This window comes from Chionomys nivalis, chromosome 5 (genome assembly GCF_950005125.1).
Source record: "Chionomys nivalis chromosome 5, mChiNiv1.1, whole genome shotgun sequence".
NCBI classification, from domain to species: domain Eukaryota; kingdom Metazoa; phylum Chordata; class Mammalia; order Rodentia; family Cricetidae; genus Chionomys; species Chionomys nivalis.
Window position 1 is genome coordinate 109,142,432 of NC_080090.1, and position 21,981 is coordinate 109,164,412.

Sequence of the window (21,981 nt, forward strand, 5' to 3'; positions counted from 1 at the left end):
GTATAGCTGCTGGTCTCTGCCAGAAATGCACAGCCTTGTTCTTGTAATGATAAACCATGGAGGAGTACTGTCGTGAGCCACCTTTTTGGGGTGACTTCTGCTGCAGTTCTGCTACAGCGGGTTTGTACATTCCAGGGTAGGGGTGTGAAGATTAGAAAAGTTAGCTAGGTGGAAGAGACATAAGAAAGAATCAGAGAGACATAGGATGGTATCGGGATGGCAACTCCGGGAATGCTGAATGCTGAATTTTGAGTTCTGAGTTCACTCGTGTTTAATTTCCCATACACTTTTATACCCCAATACAAAACTGGGAAGAAGGAAAAGACTGCTTTAACATGATATAAAGGATAACCAGAACAGTTACTTGCCTCAATACTTGAGACATCATATCATTAATTCTTGAGAAAAGCATTCTGTTGTTTAGACAGTGAACCCACCCTAGACCAAGTATCCAGAAGGCAGCCACTCCCTAGGTCAAACATCTTATTTCAAAAGAAGAAGCAGAAGTATGCTTGAATTCTCTGACCTTTGGTCACAGTGGAGTGGCTACCTCTCAGGGCCATCTTAATGTCCAAAACACTAAGTAACCACACCCTAGGTCAGGGTGTGTACACAGTTTTTGTCACCTTTGAGCAAGCACAGACTCTGACTTTCAGACAAGGTGGACTAGGCTCACATTTTGGGGTTTCCACAGAATATCATTCTACACAATTTATCCTAGTGATGATAAGCTATGGAGCAGCCTGTATGGAGTACCATTTTACACAGCTGGACTCTACTGATGAGAAACCGTGGAGCAACCCATACATAGTAGCACTCTATACAACCTCATTCCAGTGATGATGAACAAGGAATAACATTCTTGTCTTAGTTAATTTTCTATTGCTGTGCTATGATACCATGATCAAGGTAAATCTGTCATAGCACCGAGCCCTGCTCCTCCACAGAGACAGGATGGCTGTAGAATTTTAGGGTATATGAGAGCTTCTGAAAATCAAACAAGACAGCATAGGACCAAGCAAAGAGCGTGTGCCAAGGCAGAGGAATGAAGCAGTAGCTCTGGAGGCAGGAAGTGGCTTTCTTTCTGTGACCGTGGCTTCCCAAGTGCTCTTGGGCAGAAACCTTTCTGCTAAGAGAGGTGTTGTGTTAAGGTGATTATAAGAATTGAGTTGGAAGTATGTGCACACAGGCTCTTGGGTCCTGATAGACCCCAGCAGTTTAGAGAAAGGGGCTCACGGGAATGTTCTTTGGAAAGGGTTTTGATTACTATTTTAACATCAGGATCGTGGAGAACTGCATCAGGGATAATGATCTGTTGAGATTGATGAAATTTCTGTCACTGCCAAAAGGTTTGAGTTTCTCAGCTTTGGTTCTGTCTCCTGTGAAATATGAGGGGTAGCTGGGATAATGAGATCATCTAGGGAGATGGAAAAGAGGAGTGTGCTCTGCCTCCTTAAGCACCTGATAAATGAAAACACTGATAGCATTGTATTACCTCCTTTTTAATTAGATGATTATGTCCTGAGGAGACTTCATGGCTGAAACATCACTTAGCACATAACCTTTCTTTGCTTTTGTGATATTGTATGTGAATATACAGAAATTGGTTAAGTTGGAAGCTTTAGAATAGTCACCATATCATTGTGGCTTGAAGACGTAGCTCATCCATCAGGTTGAAGATGGGGGAGAGCCGTGCAGCTGGTCATTAAATCAGCTACTCTCCATACTGGAGGATTTTGATTTTGCATATTGAAAGTAGTTGTTCCTTGTGGAGGAAGAATGGCACCTAGACCATTAAATCAATTCAGTTTGGCTTCTGCTAAAATATTCAAATTGAAGAAAGACTCTTTTAGAGAATGGCTATTGCGTGTAATTTTCCTGAGATCATGATAAAAATAAAAAGTCAGTTCACATGTTTGGAGATAGTATGGTTGTGCTCTGTGTAGTTCAGAACCGTTTTTTGGAGCTAACCCCATAATTCCAGCTAACTTAGCTTCATTTCTTGGAGGAGTGTGGTACAAGGTTTTTGCCACTCTTAATTTTCTTTAGAGAGTGTAGAGTTCCATAAAAGCTGGCAATTTGAGGGCAACGAGAAGTCCTTGGAAATAACTGTCTTCCTCTTGTTGAGATGCCAAGGGCTTTCACCATCACTTGCTGCTTTCTAGATGAGCACTGATGTGCCAGGGTTTAAAAGACAACGTTTCCTCTCTTTGTGGCCTAAAACTTTGCAAATACTCACAAATTCATTCCCTCTCCAGGCTTTTATGTGTCTTTAACTGCACATTTCCTAGAGAATTGTATTTTAATAGTTATCGGATGGTTTCCCAGTTGACCCCACTCCATAGTATTTTAGGGGCAATAAAAATGCATTTCTTACATTTTAATTTATTCTATTCTACACAGAGGAAGTTCTTAACTGATATATTTAAGACAGGTTATAGTAATAGGACCTAAAAATAAAAGAATTCTAGTAATGAAACTGGTTTTCATCCTAGTTAAGACCAGTTCATTTTCTACTCCGTGGCACATAGCTATAATTTCCAGTGATTGTTTATGGTCTCTACGGCCCATGTCAACCCTCTTCTACCCCATGCCCTCCATTTTCTTTAAATGTCAACAGAGTGCATGTTTTTCTTTAATGGAAAATATTCTTTTTTGAGGAAGTTGCTTTTCCTCAGATAAGTAGTGTAGTGTTTCTCTCTCTCTCTCCCTCTCCCCCCTCCCCCCCCTCTCTCTGTGGTATGTATGCAGAACTGGAGTGTTAAATTAGCATAGAAGAGCTTAGAGTGACAGTACTAGGGAGGGCTCCTAGTAGAAGACTTCTTTTTTTAAAAAAATCCAAGATAAAAAGTAACTGTACCTAATATTACATTTTCTCCCTTTTAAAATTCTTCTTTCTCAACATATGTTAAATCAGTCCAGAACTCATGTTGAATGTTTAAACCAATATGAATTTTTAAGTAATATTTTTATTAATTATCTGAAAATTTGATTCTAATCATCCCCACTTCTCCACCTCTTTTCAGATCAACTGTCATCTTCCAACCCATCCGACTTTGTGTTCTCATCCTCATAGTCTCCCGCCTCTTAACCCAAGGGTTCCAGTTTGTGTTTCCAAATATTCTTGGAAGGGGCTGCCCTGGAACATGGCTAGCCTATCACAGATCATACCATTAAAGAAAACTGAGTGTCCCTCTCTGAATAGCTGTCAAATGCCATTAACTCCTCAGCTAGGGGTAGAGCATTATACCCACCTGTCCCCTTCATGCTGGGATTTTTTTTTCCTGGCTTGAGCTTGGAAAAGCCTGATAGGTGCTGTCACAATGGCTGTGAGTTCATGTGTTCACCTGCCCAACTATGTCTGGAAAGCATTTTTTCCTTATAGACATCCACTACCCCCATCTCTTACAGTCTCTCTGTCTCTCTTTCATGATGATCTCTGAGCCTGGAGGAAGAGGTGTGATTTGGATGTCTTATTTAGGGCTTGAAACTTCTCTGCATATCAAACAAAGATTTTTGCACCATGAGAATGGGGTGTTTCCTTATAGCAGATTCCCACGGTGGGCAGGTAGAGTTGTCCACAGACTTCGTCAGTAACCCTGTGCCCTGAGTGCTCCATGCCGAGTTGTCTACCTACATAGTCTAATGTCTTTTGAGTTGGAAAGGCTACTTAGGAGAACAGAGCTTTGGCACATTGTCTTTCTTTTTGGATGATTTGGAACCTCATTGCTGCAAGGATTCTCTCCATATGCCTACTGAATTGAATTCCTGGAAGCCAGGACTTTCTGTTCCTTTTACTAAAGCCAGCTTCCACCTTTGCCTGATTGTGTAACTTCTGGATTTTCTGGGTGATCAATGGACTTTGCTGCATTTTGTCTCTGCAGCCTGAGATTCCTGAATGCATCTGCAAACAAACTGGAAACTCTGCCTCCAGCCACGCTATCTGAGGAGACAAGCAGTATCTTACAAGAGTTGTACTTGACAAACAACAGCCTCACCGATAAGTGTGTGCCCTTGTTAATAGGGCACCCACATCTGAAGATCCTGCACATGGCCTATAACCGGCTCCAGAGCTTCCCAGCAAGGTAACAGAGTTGTACACTGAAGTTCTTACGTCTGTATCCACAGGAGGGGAGAATCCCTAGGAAGCTTTACCTTTACCTTTCATTGTCTCCTCGTTTATAGTCATCTTGTATGTAAGCCGAATCAGTAAGCATTTTGTTAAAACAACTGAATTGGCTTTTCTAGTATGAATACCCAAACAACTAGAATGTTCTTAAGGTTTTCAAATAAGATAGGATCTTAATAGACAGTTTTTTCATTGCTTCTCTTTAGCTAGTCAGTTTTATTTGCTAAACAAAAAGCAAAAATACTAGTGTGTTTAAGGGTTGGAATGTGGGGAACTAGAGAGATGGTAACTTGCTCTCACAGAGGGTTCAGGTTTCCAGCACCCACATAATGGCTCACAACCATCCATAACTTTAGTCCCAGAGGATCCAGCACCTTCTTCTGACCTTCACAGGCACCATACTTGTGGTACACACACACATACACACACACACACACACACACATATATACAGGCAAATGTTCTTACACATAAAATAAATAAAAATTAATAAATTACTTTAAAAAGAGTTGACAATCAAATCTTACCAAGTAATATTATTATGCTGGATATTTTAATCAGTACTTCTAAGAATACATTTCTCTAGAGTGACAAAGGAAAGCTTTTCTTTATTGAGAGAGAGAGAGAGAGAGAGAGAGAGAGAGAGAGAGAGAGAGAGAGAGGGGCAGAGATGGGAGGGAGACACACAGTAGTTAGGATTGCTTACTTCTCTTTCAGAAGACCCAAGTTTCATTCTCAGTGCCCTAAGTCTGACTCAGCCATCTGAACCTCCAATTCTAGGATATCTAACCCCCTCTTCTGTTCTCTCCACACACAAGACACATAAACCGTAAAAATTTTAAAATTGTTTTAAGTTGGTCCATATTTAATACTTAATGCAAACTCTCCTGTTGTAGTAACTTGAGACTATCTTGATCTGTACTTATTCAATTTTATATAATATTTGATATAACAATGCATTTGTAGCCTTTATGACATTTTTGAACACATAGTGAAAAATACTACCTACAATTAAATTATTAGTTCATTTTCATGGAAGGAAAAAGTTGGCATGTAAACCAGGAAGCCATTTTTTTATTCATGCCTGGTTTGAGGGAATGGCCCACTGGGTAAAGTACTTGCAACACAAGCATGAGGACCCCAGTTTCAATGCTCAGTGCTCACAGAGAAGCATGCATGCTAACATGTGCTGTAACCCCAACTTTGGAAGACAGACAGGTCTCAGAATCCGCTCACTGAATGGCAAACCTAGCCAGTTGGTGATCTCCATATTCAAGTAAGAAGTCCTCATGACTTTGTTTCCTTCATAGTAGACCACTAACCAGTGACTATGTCAGAAGCTACAGTGCAGAGGGCTTGAGGAAGACATCCAACAAGGCTTCCACTCACTACCACATGCCTGTTACCACACACACACATACAAAACCGTTAAAAAAAAAACCAAAACCCTCGTCCCAATGAGAGTGAGACTGAGAGCTGATTCCTCCCACTTTACAGTCCTCTCCAGTTCTGGGAGTAAGGGTTTGCACCACTACTGCCTGGTTTCTATGGCAAGCTAGTGTGGCTACTGGGATTAAAGATGTGTGTCATTGCTGCTTGTAAGGCTGGCCAGTGTGCCTATATTTTTTTTTATGATCTTCAGGCAAGCTTTATTTATTAAAATACAAATGAAATGTGCTGTACAAAATAACATTCCTTCTGCTGCCCAGTGCTGTTTTTCAGTCCGTTGAAGCTTTTGCAGAAGGAAAGGAGATCCATGTATGTGCTGACTTTAGATATTGCTTTAGTTTCTGGTAATGCCGTTTTCATTCCCATTCCCCCTCATTTGCTGTTGATGGTTAAACTGTCACTTCTATGCATTTTTACAGTGGAATACAAAGATAGCAATGTGCCTAAAGGGGCTTCTCTTGTCTGATTTTTGATGGTATCTATGTAATTTCTGTGTGAAAATTGATCATTGACTCTGAGACTGTGCCTCCATTTACCCATACCAAGTGTCAGTCACCAATCTGAAGTATACAAAAGATTTTTATGTACTTGGTAAACTTATTCTTGCTATAATTTCCCTCCCATAGGGTTCTGTCTCCTTTAGAGTAGACCCCTAACCAGACGATGGTGAACTTATCTCAGCAATCAAGCCGTTGCCGGATCACCTTCTTTCTGTGCTGAAAAATTAAAACTTTTCCTTTCTTGGGCCTAATTTACATACCATTCGTCATTCTTCTTGCCTTATTACCCATTGGTTTCTTCATATTTCTTTTCTAATGTGAAGAACAGCATATTAAAATGATACATGATTCCCAGCTATCTTCATACTCTATATTGTTTTTGTAGTATAACTACATTAGCCTGGTGGATGTGTTTGATGATATCAAAGATATGATTTCATAAGGGAACTTAGTCATTATATCTGAGGCCTATGTCTCTATTGAGACTAGAAAAATAGTCTTTAACAATTGAGACTTTGCATAGCAAAGGCATTTTTAAAATATATTGGAACAAGTAGAATCATGAGTAGAAAAAAATGCCAGGAACTGTAAGGAACTCATAAGTTTTCTCCCATTCCTTAGTCACTTTTCACCAGGGTGGTAGATGGATCTAAGGAGTGGTTGCTGCCATGGTGAAGAACTTGTTCTGTTCTCCAGATTGACAGAGAAAGCATGGCACTCTGATTCTTGAGGTGTTCCCTAGTTGCTTAGTTTAATTGTTTAAATTACAGTTGTTTGAAAAATAAAATATTTTAATATAAAATGCTAAATTGCATTAAAACTTGTTACTAAAACAAGGTTGAGGTGATTTACATAGATGATGAAGTCATCTTGACTTTAGGCTCTCCAGAGCAGGAGGTGAATTGTGTTGTATACAAACACAACCTCCCCTGCTCCAGCACTTTGTAATTGTCAGTGGGTGCTGGGTCTGAGGACAGGTGTAGCGAATAGGAGCTTTGTAGTTTTCTCAGTATCCGCTTTAGTACTCATCTTCAACACAAAGAAGTCATACTTTCAGCCTCAGCTCAAAGTAGTTGCCGTGATTAATGTTAGTTTTTTTAAGTTTAAGTAGAATTTCCACTGGAATTCAGACTAAGCTACATAGCAAAAAAAAAAAAAAAATATTAAGAAGAAAAGAACCTCCATTTTCCATCTTGTTGTCAGTTGAAGAGTTGAACTTAAGTTTTTGTTCTGTGAGAGGAAAGGAAGTGATAAAACATTTCGCTACTCAAAAGCAACAATGAAAAATGTTGGGCTGGAGAGATGGCTCAGAGGTTAAGAGCATTGCCTGCTCTTCTAAAGGTCCTGAGTTCATTTCCCAGCAACCATATTGTGGTTCACAACCATTTGTGATGGGGTCTGGTGCCCTCTTCTGGCCTGCAGGCATACATGGAAGGAATGCTGCATACATAATAAATAAATAAATAAATAAATAAATAAATAAATAAATAAATAAATAAATATTATTTTAAAAAACAATGAAAAATGTTTACAAAAATGATTGTTGTAAATGAATCTTTAAAGTCATGAGTTCTTTTTGTCATTGTGTCTGTCCATTTAAACTGCCTTATAGTGAATTGATAATTCTTCCCTCCATTTCTCTTAGTAAAATGGCAAAACTGGAGGAACTTGAAGAACTTGATATCAGTGGGAATAAACTGAAAGCCATCCCAACAACGATCCTGAATTGCAGGCGCATGCACACAGTGATTGCCCACTCCAACTGTATCGAAGTCTTTCCTGAAGTCATGCAGCTCCCAGAAGTCAAGGTTTGTGGGTGATTGTGGACGCCAGGCTCCAAGTCAGCAAAGAATTGGCTTCCCAAACGTTGTTGGGCTGTGCTGTAGTGGCTGTCTTGTCATGCAGGGTTGCATGCCAACATGGAGACTCCACATTTATCCTGTTTCTGCTTGGTTTCTGTGCCTGGCTTAGTATAATGCACCTCTTAGGTATAGCTATTTCCTCTTTTGCTGTGGCGGTTTTGTTTGTTTGTGTGCTTGCATAGCTAAATTGTGTGAAGTCCTAATTTTCTTTCTTGCTTATGATAATTTTATTTATTTTAATTTACCTATCATAATTTTATTTATTTACTTTATTTTTACAACCCAATCTAAATTTCCCCTCCTTCCTCTACTCACACCCCCCCTCCCCTACCCGCACCGTGTATAGGCTGAGCAAGGTATCTGTCCATAGAGAACGGGCTCCACAAAGTCAGTTCATGCACTAGTGTTACCTTACTCATGATAGTTTTTTCCAGTTCCATCCATTTGCCTGCAAGTTTCAAGATGTCATTTTTTTTTTAGGTTGTTTTGTTTTGTTTATCGCTGAGTAGTATTTCATTGTGTAAATGTACCACATTTTCTTTGTTCATTCTTTGGTTGAAGGATATCTAGGCTGTTTCCAGGTTCTGGCTATTACAAATAATACTGCTGTGAACATAGTTGAACAGATGTCCTTGTGGTGTGAGTGTACCTTCTTTGGGTATGTGCCCAATAGTGATATTGCTGGGTCTTGAGGTAAACTGATTTTTCATTTTCTGAGAAGCTGCCATACTGATTTCCGGCGGCTGTAAAATGGAATGTTCCCCTTACTCCACATCCTCTCCAGCATAAACTATCATCAATGTTTTATATCTTAACCTGCTGATCAATGCAAGATGATATGTCAGAGTTGTTTAGATTTGCATTTCTCTGATGGCTAAGGATGTTGAGCATTTCCTTACATGTCTTTCAGTTTTTTGAGATTCTTCTGTTGAGAATTCTCTGTTTAGATCTGTACCCCATGTTTTAATTGGATTATTTAGTAGTTTGATGTTTAGTTTCTTGAGTTCTTCGTATATTTTGGAAATCAACCCTCTGGCCGATGTGGGGTTGGTGAAGATCTTTTCCCATTCTGTAGGCTGCCATTTTGTCTTGTTGACTGTGTCCTTTCCTTTGCAGAAGCTTCTCAGTTTCAGGAGGTCACATTTATTAGTTTTGCTCTCAGTGTCTGTGCTACTGGGCTTCTACTTAGGAAGTGTTCTCTTGTGCTGCTGGCAGGTGGTTTCTTGGCCCTCTCAAAATCCTGGTTTTCATTGCTTCTACCTTAGTTATTTTTAGCGGCTGTGGTAATACCCTGACAGAAGTAGCTCAAGGGAGAAAGGATTTATTTTAGCTCACAATTCAAGATACCATTCATCCTGGGGAAGAAGCCAGAGCAGCGGGGCTTGGAGCTGCTGCCTGGTCATACTGTCCCCACAGCCGGCAGAGAGGGATGAAACATGCCTGTGCAGAACTCACTCTCTCTGTTCTTGCAGTTTAGGTGAGTCTGCCTCCAAGTAAGATGGGGTCTTTTCACATCACTTAATTTAATCAAGATATTCCCCACAGTTCTGCCTAGAGGCCTGGCTCACTGGTAATTCTAGACTCTGTCAGATTGTCAGTTGACACTAACTGTTATGACTTAGCCCCTGTAGAGGTGAGAAGAGAAGGAATTAGAAATGGACATTTAGAATGCTCAGATTTTCACTATATGATCTTACAGAGTGAAAAACTAATCCCATTCTAGGTTTTTCCTTGGACTTCTGGATTCTGGAATCAGTACTTTCTGTTTCTATGGAGTTCCTTCTTTTTCTGCTATTCTCTCTAACACAGTTATGCCTCCATTTAAAATTCTGTTCACTTTTTTCCTGGTGGGGATTGTTTCTTAAAAATAAAGTGCATTCTGTGCACACCAGTGAAGGCCAGAGAGGGTGCTGGATCTCCTTGAATTGGAGGTTGTGAGCTTCCATGTGGGTGCTGAACACCAAATTCTGGTCCTCTGCAAGAGCAGCCAGTGTTCTTAGCTGCTGAACCATTTCTGCAGCCCTGAGCTCCCTTTTAAACGTTTGCTTCTGGTGCTGTTTTCAAATTAGTTTCTTTTGGTTCTTTGTCTTATGGTGTAGCATTTCCCATATCTAGCTCCCCCATTACAAACAGATACAGTAATTATTGGTTTTTCAGGAGGCTGATAACTGGAGTTCCACTAATAGCAAGTGTTCTTTATGTTTCCAAATTGCTGTTGGGAAATGTAGGGTTTTATATCTGTACACACACATACACACACACACACACACACACACACACTGCATGCATGTATGCACATATATGGCATATTTATACATTTAAAATTTCCAAAAGAAAATTCCTGATTCCAAATGATTAATAAACCCTTAAAAGTCTTCACTGCGAATGAGCCCTGTAGCCTATTTTAAAACTTGGTTTATTGATATGGTGTGTGTATAATGTATGTTTGGGCATGTGTATACTATGATATGCTGGAGGCCAGAGGACAACTTGTGTGGAGTTTTTCTCTTCTACATTTACATGGGTTGTAGAGACAGAACTCAGGATAAGCTCATGTTTTATTCAGCTCCATTTCTCCAGTATCCATGACTTCCAGTCGTCAGAAGCAAGTGTCCAGTCACAGCTTCCTTGGTGCCGTTGAGTGTTTTCCCCTTCTGTTTGTTTTTAAGACATAGTCTCATTTGTCCCAGGCTGGCCTTTAACTCCCTTATGTATCCAGCCAGTTTCCTGTCATCTAGTGAGAGAAGCATGACCCATATCACAACGTAAGTAGGGTTTGGACCTGGGCCTGGGTCCATGCGTAGGCCATTGGTGGCTGACATCTCAAGAAACCAAGGTGGGTGTGGAGCTGGTACTCCGTTCTTCCCTTTGGGGTTCCTAAGCTGCATAGAGGCCGCAGAGTAATGTAGTCACTTTCTGTAATATTTGTGGGAATTTATTCTAGACAAGTGAAATGGGTTTTTGCCAATGGGACTTGGTCAGTACAGCTTATATGTGGGATTTCAGCACCACATCTTCAGATCCTGTGTGTAACATGAGATTCTGCTTGTTGGGGTTTCTGTCCTGCCCAGTTCCCACAGCTGTTTAGCCCCAAAGAAAATCACACAGAGATCTCTATAAGTTATAAAGCTGATTGGCCCATTAGCTCAGGCTACTTATTAGCTCTTGTAGCTTATATTAACCCATTATTCGGATCTATTTTTACCATATGGCTTAGTACCTTTTTCAGCTGGCAGATCACATCCTGCTTCCTCGGTGGTCTGCGCAGGACTGGGGTAATCAACTTCCTCCTTCCCAGAATTCTCCTGTTCCTTTGCATCATTTCTACTTCCTGTCTGGTTTTCCCGCCTATACTTCCTGCCTGACCAATCAGCGTTTATTTAAAACATGATTGACAGAATACAGACAATTCTCCCGCACCACTTGTGTGTCAGGTCTCATGGTTTGTGATGCTTCATGACTTATAACTCTTGAATGTGGCTTCCCGCATTCTCTTCATAAGTTACATGCTGTAAGCTCATCCCCAAGCAATAGACTCTAGATTATTTTTAATCAGTGGCTTTAAAAAGCTGTAAATAGATAGACTTTCCTCTCAGTATAGATCAGCTCTTAATCAGCAAGGGAGGAATACGACCTCAGAACCAGCAATGTGGTTCGGTCTGGCTCAGCTATGCCCAGCAAGCCTGTAAGACGTTCTTGTCACTAGTGTGCAGTTAAAAGGTGTGTACTTGATTGTGAATATCTCCAGAATGTGGTGAGAAGGCTGGGTTAAGTGGCCAGAACACGAGGTGATGGAAAGAAAGCAGCTGGGTAAAGGTGCAAGTGGGTAGAGTAGTTGAGCTCATAGATTTGAAGTCAGGTCAGCTTCTGTAATGTACATGTAGCAGCAGGGACAGAAACCAGCATCCGAGTCCTGGAATCAGATTCAGCAATAGGCATTTAGGAAATGTTCTGAAAACCAGGGACTCTAATGTCAGCTCTCATTTGGGGCAGAGCATCTTCAAAGGGCTCAGAAGAAGCAGCAAGCAGGAGAGAAGGCCATTAAAGCCACTTTTGTTCTGGCCTCCACAGGAACAGACCAGCAGTGAGCTCGGCTTACACATTCTCTCTCCTATAAAATTATGGCACTCTGACTGTCTGTGTTTCCATCTGTTTTTAAACTCTAGTTTCTCCAGATGCTTCTGAATTCAAGACTATGTCCTTTTCTCCAAGACTGTGTCTCACCTTACAGAGCAGATAAGAACGGGGCCAGTGTTAGCTCCTGTTTTTACTCAGCGGCTGCTTACAGATGCCCTTGTACAAAGTGATGCACTGTGATTGGTCCTCAGATGCAGCCCTGAGATGACCTCCTTTGCCTGTGGGTGAGGGCAGTGTGCTTCTATTCTGAGGAATGTGGAAGTCAGCATGGGGTGTCCTCGTAACTTCTCTTCAGGTCTTTTCAGTCAAAAATCTCATGCTTGCTTTGCATTTTATTATTTTTTATACCATTTTGCTTTTCTTCATTGTGAAAATCTTGGGTCTTCTTTATAGTGTAACCGAAGCTATAGAAACATGTGCCAGGCATCCTATAACAGACCTATAGCCATTGTTAAAAAGTATCGACACTAGGAAATTGATCCATTAACACAGGATGCATTTTCTTCAATTCAAATTTTGCAATTAATTCCATATATCAGGAAATCCAGTATTTGGAGAAATTGAATGCTGTTTGGGAGCATATGAACTTTTAGAAGAAAAATATGTACCATGTGATAAGTATGAATTCTTGTAACTAAATCCAAAAATCTACTTGAAAAAAATCAATATAGTTAGTACATGTCAATTTAGAAGGAAGGTTAACCGGGCAGTGGTGGTGAACGACTTTAATCCCAGCACTCGGGAGGCAGAGGCAGATGAGATCCCTGAGAGTTCCAGGCCTGTCTCCAAAGCTACAGAGAAACTCTGTCTCAGAAAACAAACAAAGTAAAAGGAAGATTATCTACAGATTGAGTTTAAATGTTAATTGCAATTTTCTAATTATATCCAAGTGCAACTTTATATAGAGAAGCAGGTCTATACTTTGACTTCTGTGCTTCCACGCAGGCTCTTATTGTTCAATCAGGTGATACCTTACTTCTAGTCAGTTATCTCTCTCCTCTTAGACATAGTTTTTCTGTAGAGTTTTTCCCCCCCAGTAAAATCTCTATAATGTAGACAGGTAGTTCTCAACCTTCCTAATGCTGCAACCCTTTAATGTTTCTCATGTGACCCCCCCAACCATAAAATTATTTTCACTGCTATTTCATAACTGTAATTTTGCTACTGTTATCAATTGTAATGCAAAGAACTAACATTCCTGATGGTCTTAGATGACCCTTAAAGGATCTTCCAGTGCCCCCGGAGTTGAGAATCACTGATCTTGACCTTGATTCTAACTCAAACTGACAAGCATTTCTGTGGTGTCTTCTGAATTCAAGGTGTTTGTGCTCACCTGTAAGTCAGGAGGTACAGGATGTCAGAGAAGGGTTTTCTGCCCACTGGTTCCTGTTCTGGCCAATTCTTCCTCCCAAGGACTGGCTATTATCACTCCCTGGATCACTATGCAATCTTCCAGGGTTGACTTTGTCTTCTGCGTTCTTGTATTACTAATCATTTCCTACATTTCTGGTGCAAGTTCAATGGATGAATTTTTAATTAAATGTTTTTCATATAATATATTTTGATTATGCACTCCCCCAGTTTCTCCCAGTTCCACTCCTCTACTTAGCTAGCTTTATTCTCTCACTCTCTTTCAAACAAAAAATAAAAAATAAGAAACAAAGAGACAATAAAGAAGTAAATAATGAAAATCCCATAAGAACAAAAATCAAAACAGGCAAAAGACCAGTAAGACAAAAAAATGCCACAACAAAGCAAAACTACCATTGAGCTTGTTTTTGTAGGCCAACTACCTCTGGGCGCATGGCCTTCCCTGGAGTGTGGTTAATATACCCTGGACAGTCCATTAGAGAAAGTGGATGTTTCCTTTGACAACAGGTGTATCACTTGCAAACAGCTTCCTAGGTGGCAGTGGGACCTGATGTCCACTTCTCCCTATCAGTACTGGGATCCCATCTGGTTTCAACCTGTACAGGTCCTGTGCCTGATGCCACAGTCTCTGTGAGTTCATATGTTATCGTCATGTTGGGTCTGAAAGACAGTTTCCTTGGAGTCATTTGTCTACTCTGGCCCTTACAGTCTTTCCACCTACTGTTCTGCATAGCTCCCTGAGCCCTGAGGTGAAGGATTTGATGAAGACATCCATCCCCTTTAGGACTGAGTGCTCCAAAGTCTCTCACTCTCTGCACATTGTACAGTTGTGGATCTCCGTGCTTAAATCCCATCTGCAGCAAGAAGCTTCTCTAACGTCAGTTGAGTGAGGCTCTGCTCTATGAGCATAGCAGTGTATGCATATAAGGCATATATATGGGACACTGCTCTATAGATATAGCAGTGTATACATATGAGAGATATATATGGGACACTGCTCTGTGGCTATAGCAGTGTATACATATGGTATATATATGGGACACTGCTCTATGGCTATAGCAGTATATACATATGATATGTAGATATGTCGTCAGAAGTCATTTTATTGCTGTGGTCTTTTAGCGAAATAATAATCATAGGTTTTCCTCCTAGGCTGGTTCACTATCTAGTTTCAGGTATTGACCACTTCAGCAGTGTCAGATAAAGATTCCATCTCATGGACTGGGCCTTAGATCCAATAAAAAAGTGCTTGGCTACTCCTCCTTTGTCCACTATTGCGCCAGTATCTATGCGGGCAGGTTCCTGTTGTAATCTCAGGGTTTGCAGCTGGGTGATACTGATTACCTTTCTCCTCCAGTAGCATGCAGAGTGCCTTAAGTACCATGAATACTAATCAGTAAAGCTTTTAACTTCTCCTGTGTTTAATGACATTTTCTTCAGCAATAGGGACTTAGTATCAAGTTGTGAAAAGTAATCAATGATAATTGGAGGTTCCATAGACACCTTTGGCCAATAGACTCAGAAAGATGTAGTCAGTTCCTGTCACTTGAGGTTTTACTTAGTGGCATAAGATGTTTGGTTGCAGCATTGTCTACCCTATTATTTGGTGACTCCGTTTAGATTTCTTTCCTATTTGTATATATTTTATGTGGCTTTCCAAATGCACTTTGATGTTAATTGTCCCTTCCCATACCCCTTACCCTCTTCCCCCCCCCCCCCATTTAACTCTCCTATCCTAGTTTCCCTTATCTTTTTCAGAGTGCTCTGCTCTTATTTCCCTTTCCTTGGAAGATTTCCTCCACTCAGCTGGCCCCTTACTAGGTACCTAACTTCTGTAGTTACTTGGATTGAAGCACACACGTCTAAAGCTTAAAAGCTAACACCCACATGTAAGAGAAAACATACATTTGCCTTTTGAGGTCTGGGTTACTTACCTCAGAATGACTTTTTCTAGCTCCATTCATTTACCTAAAATTTCATAATTCCCTTTTTCTTAACAGCTGAATAATTTTCCATTGTGTAAATGTACGATATTTTCATAATTGTTCATCTGTTGATGGGCATCTAGGCTCTTTCCAATATCTGACACTTATGAATAGAGCAGCAGTGAACATGGACGAGCAGACGTCCTGTAGTAGGATGTAGAGTCCTTTAGGTATATGCCCACGAGTGGTAGAGCTGATGGTGAGGTGGATCTGTTCCAGGCTCCCTGAGGAACTGACATGCTGATTTACATTATAGCTGTAGCAGTTTGCAGTCCCAACCATGAGTAGATGTTCTTCCCAATATCCTTACTTCATGAGCCAGCTTTTGTTTTCGCTGACCATTCTGAACTGTGTAAGATCTCAAATTTGCATTTCCCTGAGGGCTAAGAATGTCAAACATTCCTTGAAGTCTTCCTCAACTGTTTGTGTTTTATCTTTCAAAAGCTGTTTAGTCGTATTTCCCATTTTCAAATTTGTTATTTATTTTCTTTATGTCCAGGTTTGTTTTTGTTTCTAAAGTTCTGTGTCTTCCTCTTCTTTTCTTTTGCATTGAGAAGGTCCTTGGAGTTCATGTTAGTGTTGAAATTATAGCCCTGAAGGCCTAAGCAGGCACAGATATAAGCCATGGTTTTTTGTTGTTGTTTTTATCAATTAATGCTTTGTCTTAAATGCAGAGCTAGACGTCAATGGAAAAGATTAATGGTAGAGTCAAAGAAAGTGAAAAGAATTTATGTAGCCAAATCCTTAAGTAAGTGAGGCACAGTGGCAGGCAGCTGCCTTTGTAGTGGTCAGTGCTCGTCTGTGGCCTCGCCAGATCACCTTGTTTCCATTGTTCCGTCAGTGTGTAGATCTGAGCTGTAATGAGCTGAGCGAAATCACGTTACCAGAAAACCTGCCGCCTAAATTGCAAGAGTTAGACTTGACTGGAAACCCTCGCCTCGCCCTGGACCACAAAAGCCTGGAGCTACTGAAGTGAGTATTGACAAAGCGCTGTGGCCTCTCAAGTGTTCACTAGTAGTGGGATTTACAACTTGATAAACATTTGAAACAGGAAGATTCCTTTGACTTAGTAGCCATATACACAGCTGGACAGAACACAGAAGGATGGTATTATCCAAGATGGGAACATAAGTTCCAGTGGTTCCTGGTAACATGATTGTGATACCTAATGCAGATATAACCAAAAGATTTTGAACCAGGTAGGTGATGTGAAGGAAGCTATTACAAACTCAAATCTAGATTCTTGGAGGGAAAAAAAAAATGGAAGTGTGGGATAGTTGCAGTTAGGTCCTGCAAATGTTTTCTTCCATTTTGAGAGTTAATGGTAAATGTTGATAAATGTAATGAGTTGAAGTATAAAGTAGCATCAGTAGAAAAGGTACCACTATGTGAATATTCATCACAGAACTCCAGATATTTATGATATAATTAAATTGTGTTTCACAAATACAGCCATTAACACTCTGATATCAAGCTGTAATAGTAATCAGATGGATATTTACAATATAGTATTAAACAAAAAAACTTCCAAAAATTTTGTACACACATCATCCCATGTTTTGCAAATTAAACGTGTGTGTATTGTACATGTGAGTATCTGCATACACCTGAAACACACCCTAAAGGATAGGTAGCAAATAGTAAGAGTATTCTCCTTTAAGGTGTAGGATTATGTGAGTGGTGGCCCAGTGTAGTTATTATTTCTGCCAATGTTAGGAGAAAACTGAAAAGATAGGAATTTGGGGAATGATTTTAATGTATTTATAAACTGTAGATTTATTTTTTATGTCAGAAAGGGTTGAGAAAGTCTCAATAAAAGAAGTCAGTATATGTAGACTAGTGTACACACACACACACACATGCCTTTATTAATTCCTACAACTACTAAAAGTAAATTTAAAAGACAGATGACAGTTGGGAAGAAATACTGGAAAAACTAAAGCATTAATGCTGTTATCAGAAATCACTCTTATAGGCCTGGAAGAAATACTCTCATTTTGGACTGGAGAGATAGTTCAGTGGTCAAGAGTATATGTTCTTGCAGAGGACTCCAGCTCCAGGGGATCCAATGACCTCTTATGTCCTAAGAAGTTACCTGAATATACTGCATGTACACATATACAGAATTAAAAATAAAATTCTTTTTTAATTCTAATTAATGTAGTTCTAATTCAAATAGAAAATGAGCCAAGGACATTCAATTTTTTTAAAAAGAATTATACCCATGCACAAAAAGATGTTCAAGCTTATTAGTATATCAAGAAAAAAATACTGAGACATTTCAGACTGACTCTTTAAGAGCACCCGGCCTTCTTTAGTACAGCTTTCTTTAAAAGTAACTGACCCATCCTGTCTTTCAAACACTTGCTTAGGTCATTGCTCTGAATACTAAAACTTAGCTTTCCTAATTTTCTCTCCTTTTTCTTCTTTACTCCCAGCCTCCAAATTCTTCCCCTGGTTCCTTCCAGACACAATCCTACCTCACAATCCCTTGAAGTTTTTGAGGTATAAATGACCTGTCCACTCTATACTCCTAGGTGTGGGGCCATCCACTAGAATGTGGTCAGCCTATCACACCCTCAAAGAAAACTGACCCTATCCCCTAGAAGTCATCAACTGTTCACAGATCCTCAGTTCAAATGAGATAATTACCAGGGTAGTTCCAGTTATATTTGGAATGAATATAAAATAACTTGAAAATATTTGTGACATAATTATAAAAATATGCTGAACCACCATAAATGATAGATGCATGATAGGTAGGTAGATAGATAGATAGACAGACAGACAGACAGACAGACAGATCACAGATAATTGCTAGGTAGATGATAGGTAGGTAGATGACAGATATATAGACAGGTATATTGCTAACAGATAAGTGATCCCATAGTAATATTCGCATGAACAAAACCTGTTAAAGTTTCTGCAGTTAGCATATGTTACTGGAGTGACTGACCTGTGGTGAAGGCATTGTACTCTCAGAGTTAAAAAATAATTAGTAAGGATGAATCATAATACTGAAAATGTTACCTTCTGGTTAGTGTCACAGAGACTGTGTCTTCTTAATAACTGGAGCATCTCTACACATTACTGTGGTTGGGGATTGATGAACTTGTTCTGTGGGAACTAGAGTGAGTGAGTACAGGAGCTCTTGTGGCCCTAGCTCTTAGGCTCAACTCCATGCCAGTTGGCAAGATGTTAGGAGTTCATGCCGCCGTCTTTTAGGTGACTGCTGAGTTACTTAGTTAAGCTAGAGTGATGAAGTGCTTCACAAAGGATTGTTGAACAAGGCAGAGACATTGACTTTTTTCCTGTAACAATTGGAAAGTGGAATTATATCTCTGAAAATTTTTTGCCTGTAAAGTCTTTGGAAATGGGCCGTCAGCTGTCCTTAGAATCAGGAAAGAGGCATAGGAGTATGACAGATGGGGACAGGAAAATGATAATATTTTATAGGGAGAAAATATAGTATAGCATCTATGAAGAGTACATAACAGTGCATTTACTTTTTATTGCCTGTTGGTGGAAGTTTCTGTCTTGCAAGCCACTCTCAAGTAACCACACAGAGGCTTAATATTAATTATAAATGCTTAACCAATAGCTCAAGCTTATTACTAGCTAACTCTTATATTTAAGTTGACCCATATTTCTTATCTACACTTTGCTGCATGGTTTGATGACTTTTCTAAGTATAGCATGCCCATCTTGCTTCTCTCTGTATCTGCTCCTGACTCCTGACTCTACCCTTCTTTCTCACAGCATTCTCAGTTTGTCTGTTCCGCCCAACCTTATTCTATTCAGCTATTGGCCAGTCAGCTTCTTTATTAAGCTAATCATAGAACATATATTCACACAGTGTAAAGGAATAGTCCTCATTTCTCCCATTTTGTATAATTAAAAAGTAAGATTTTTAACTTTCCCATTTTGTATAATTAAAGAGTAAGATTTTTAACTTTAACATATTAAAATTATATATAGCAAAACAGATATTAAGAGTTACAGTTACAATATCCAGTTCATTTATATTTGACTAGTTTAGAGAAAATACTCTGTAATTTATCTTATCTTTGTGACTCTAAAGTATTATACTTAATTTACATTTGATTATAACTAAGTAATACTTTAACTATGACTATCTAATCTTCAGCTTTGTCAAAGACCCCAGAAAGAGTGAAATGTAACCTAATGACAGGGACATCTGGCTGCATTGACAGTTACCCTAGGTTCTTCCATAATGTTGGATCATCCAATTTTGGCCTACAGGCCTAGTATATCTGACCGACATTTCTGAAGAGCAGGGCCTTTGGAAGGACTGTCCTACCTCATATTGACAAAGTTCAGCAGTCTCCTTTTATGTCCTGCTGGTCAAGTTTGGACAGTATACTGTCAGCAGAACAGCAAGGGTAGTTTTTTTCCCCCCAAATGACTGGCTTTTGCCATAAAGAAAATAAACTCCATACTGTGTTTCTTCAATGCCCAAAATTTTCTTTGAAGTATATTGGCGCTGTCAGGAGCAGACTTGTCTCACTGTCATGAAAAGCCTTAGGTTGTTGAAAACACTAAATGCCATATTCTGTAGGTCTTTGAAGTGTTTGAGAACCATCTATCTATCTAAATATATCTGTTTCTGATATTGAAAACATACCTGACATGACTATAATTTGACTATTATAGATGACTGTTAGTCTGTATTTCTTTATTATATACTGCGTTTTTAAATGAACTGCGTAAACTCAATACCCTAAAAAAGAGTAGAAATATACATACAATATAACAAAAGTAACCTTAAATTTGTATCAGTAAACCAAAATCCATACAGATATAAATTTAAGATTAATAGTTCTTTTTTTGGATTAAAGCAAAGTCAATAATATGCCCTTTTATCTCATCATTTCTATATCATATCCCCCCTTACTTCCTTTAGAAAGAGATCTTTGAATTTAACTCTATAGCTTAGTTGTTTTTTTTTTAACTAAGACAAATAACAATTTGTAACTAAACCTCCTTAAATAATAAACACCCACAACTCATCTTTTGGGAATGTAGGCCTTGTTCTTTAGACTACTTGTCTATGGGTACCTTCAGAAAATTGGGATGATAATGAAGTCCCGGCTAGAGTAGTCTGTGAGATTGGACCATCTCAGCCAGCAACCTTGAAGCTGTTTTGAATTTTGAGGAGACTGTAACAGAGGCATTTTGAAATGCAAGATCATCTGAGCCCTCAGTTTTCACTGTTTGGTCCCCTTGTTCTGAAAATACATAAACTTTTAAAAGTAGCAACCGTTCATGTATTATTGTAAGTATAGACTGTGCATTGTACACAAGTCAGCCAAAAAATGTTTTTTGTTGTTGTTTTATATTTGAGCAGTTAAAATATACATCATGTGTCTTGCTCTTATTGATTTATTTCTTTATGTTTGTAGCTAGGATTTTTAGTGGGTCTTCCTTAATCAAACCTGATCATCATTAATTTTAAATGAATCTACAGCCTCTCATTTACTGTGGAAATAAAAGCATAATCCTTTCCCCAACATAATGTTTGTTTTAACTTCAATTTTGAAGTCAAGACATTTTTAAATTATATAGGTTGGTCTAATCCAGCAATTTTTATAATCCAATGTCTCTTAGCAGCTATTACTCCTTCCTCAGCAGTCAAAAAATTTAAAGACAAAGCAGTAACATACAGTATCTAGACTCTGTATATTTTTTATTTTTACATGGCTTTTTTCTTTTATATTACTTTACTCCCTTTTTAAGGACTTGATTATTTTAAAACTGTATTTTTTAATCTATGACTGTATATACTCTTTCTTTTCTCTCTCCTAAGCTTATGTATGTTTTTAAACACACTTTAACCTGTTAAGGGGGTTTTTGTCTGAATCTTTCTTTGCTGCATATCTGTAATCCTTTTCTAACTCCATGAGCCTTTATACTGCTAAGTGGCCTTAGCCTGTTTTGCCAGCTAGCTCCCTCTCTCAAGCAACTGCCAGAAGACACTTTTCTGTAATACAGTCGGCATGAAAGTCTGTGGGAACCGACCATTTGGCTTATCCCATGGTGCTGAGGCCAAGGAGACGCATCCCTGTACTATGGCCAGCATGAGAGATATGAGACTAGGAAGCCACTCTTTCCTCTGATTCTGTATGTCTAGAACTCTTTCCCAAGCTCTTTCTGGTTTTATGTGGATGTAGTTGCCTAACATTTGGGCTCTATTTGTTGTCAGAAGTTTCTGTCTCATAAGACACTCCCAAGTAGCCATACAAAGGTTTGATATTAATTATAAATGCTCAGCCAATAACTCAGGCTTGTTACTTGCTAACTCTTACATTTAAATTAACCCATTTTTCTTATTTATGCTTTGCCATGTGGCTTAGTACCTTTTCTCAGAGTGGCATGCCCATCTTTCTCTGTGCATTTTCTTGTGACTCTTGACTCCACCTTTCTCCCTCCCAGCATTCCCAGTTTGGCTTTCCTGCCTAACCTTATTCTGTTCAGCTATACAGTGGCATATATTCACACAGTGTAAATGAATTTTCCACAATTGCCTTT

At 39.2% G+C, this 21,981-nt stretch overlaps 1 protein-coding gene across 1 annotated transcript in view; it reads left to right on the forward strand.

Annotated features, from left to right (window-relative positions):
• Phlpp1 (PH domain and leucine rich repeat protein phosphatase 1) overlaps window positions 1–21,981 on the forward strand; it is a 219,522-nt gene that overhangs the window by 170,386 nt on the left and 27,155 nt on the right. Inside the window, exons 11-13 of the mRNA XM_057770046.1 lie at window positions 3,885–4,085; window positions 7,723–7,885; window positions 16,274–16,404. Coding sequence (XP_057626029.1) covers window positions 3,885–4,085; window positions 7,723–7,885; window positions 16,274–16,404 — 495 coding nt within the window. The remainder of the gene's footprint in view (window positions 1–3,884; window positions 4,086–7,722; window positions 7,886–16,273; window positions 16,405–21,981) is intronic.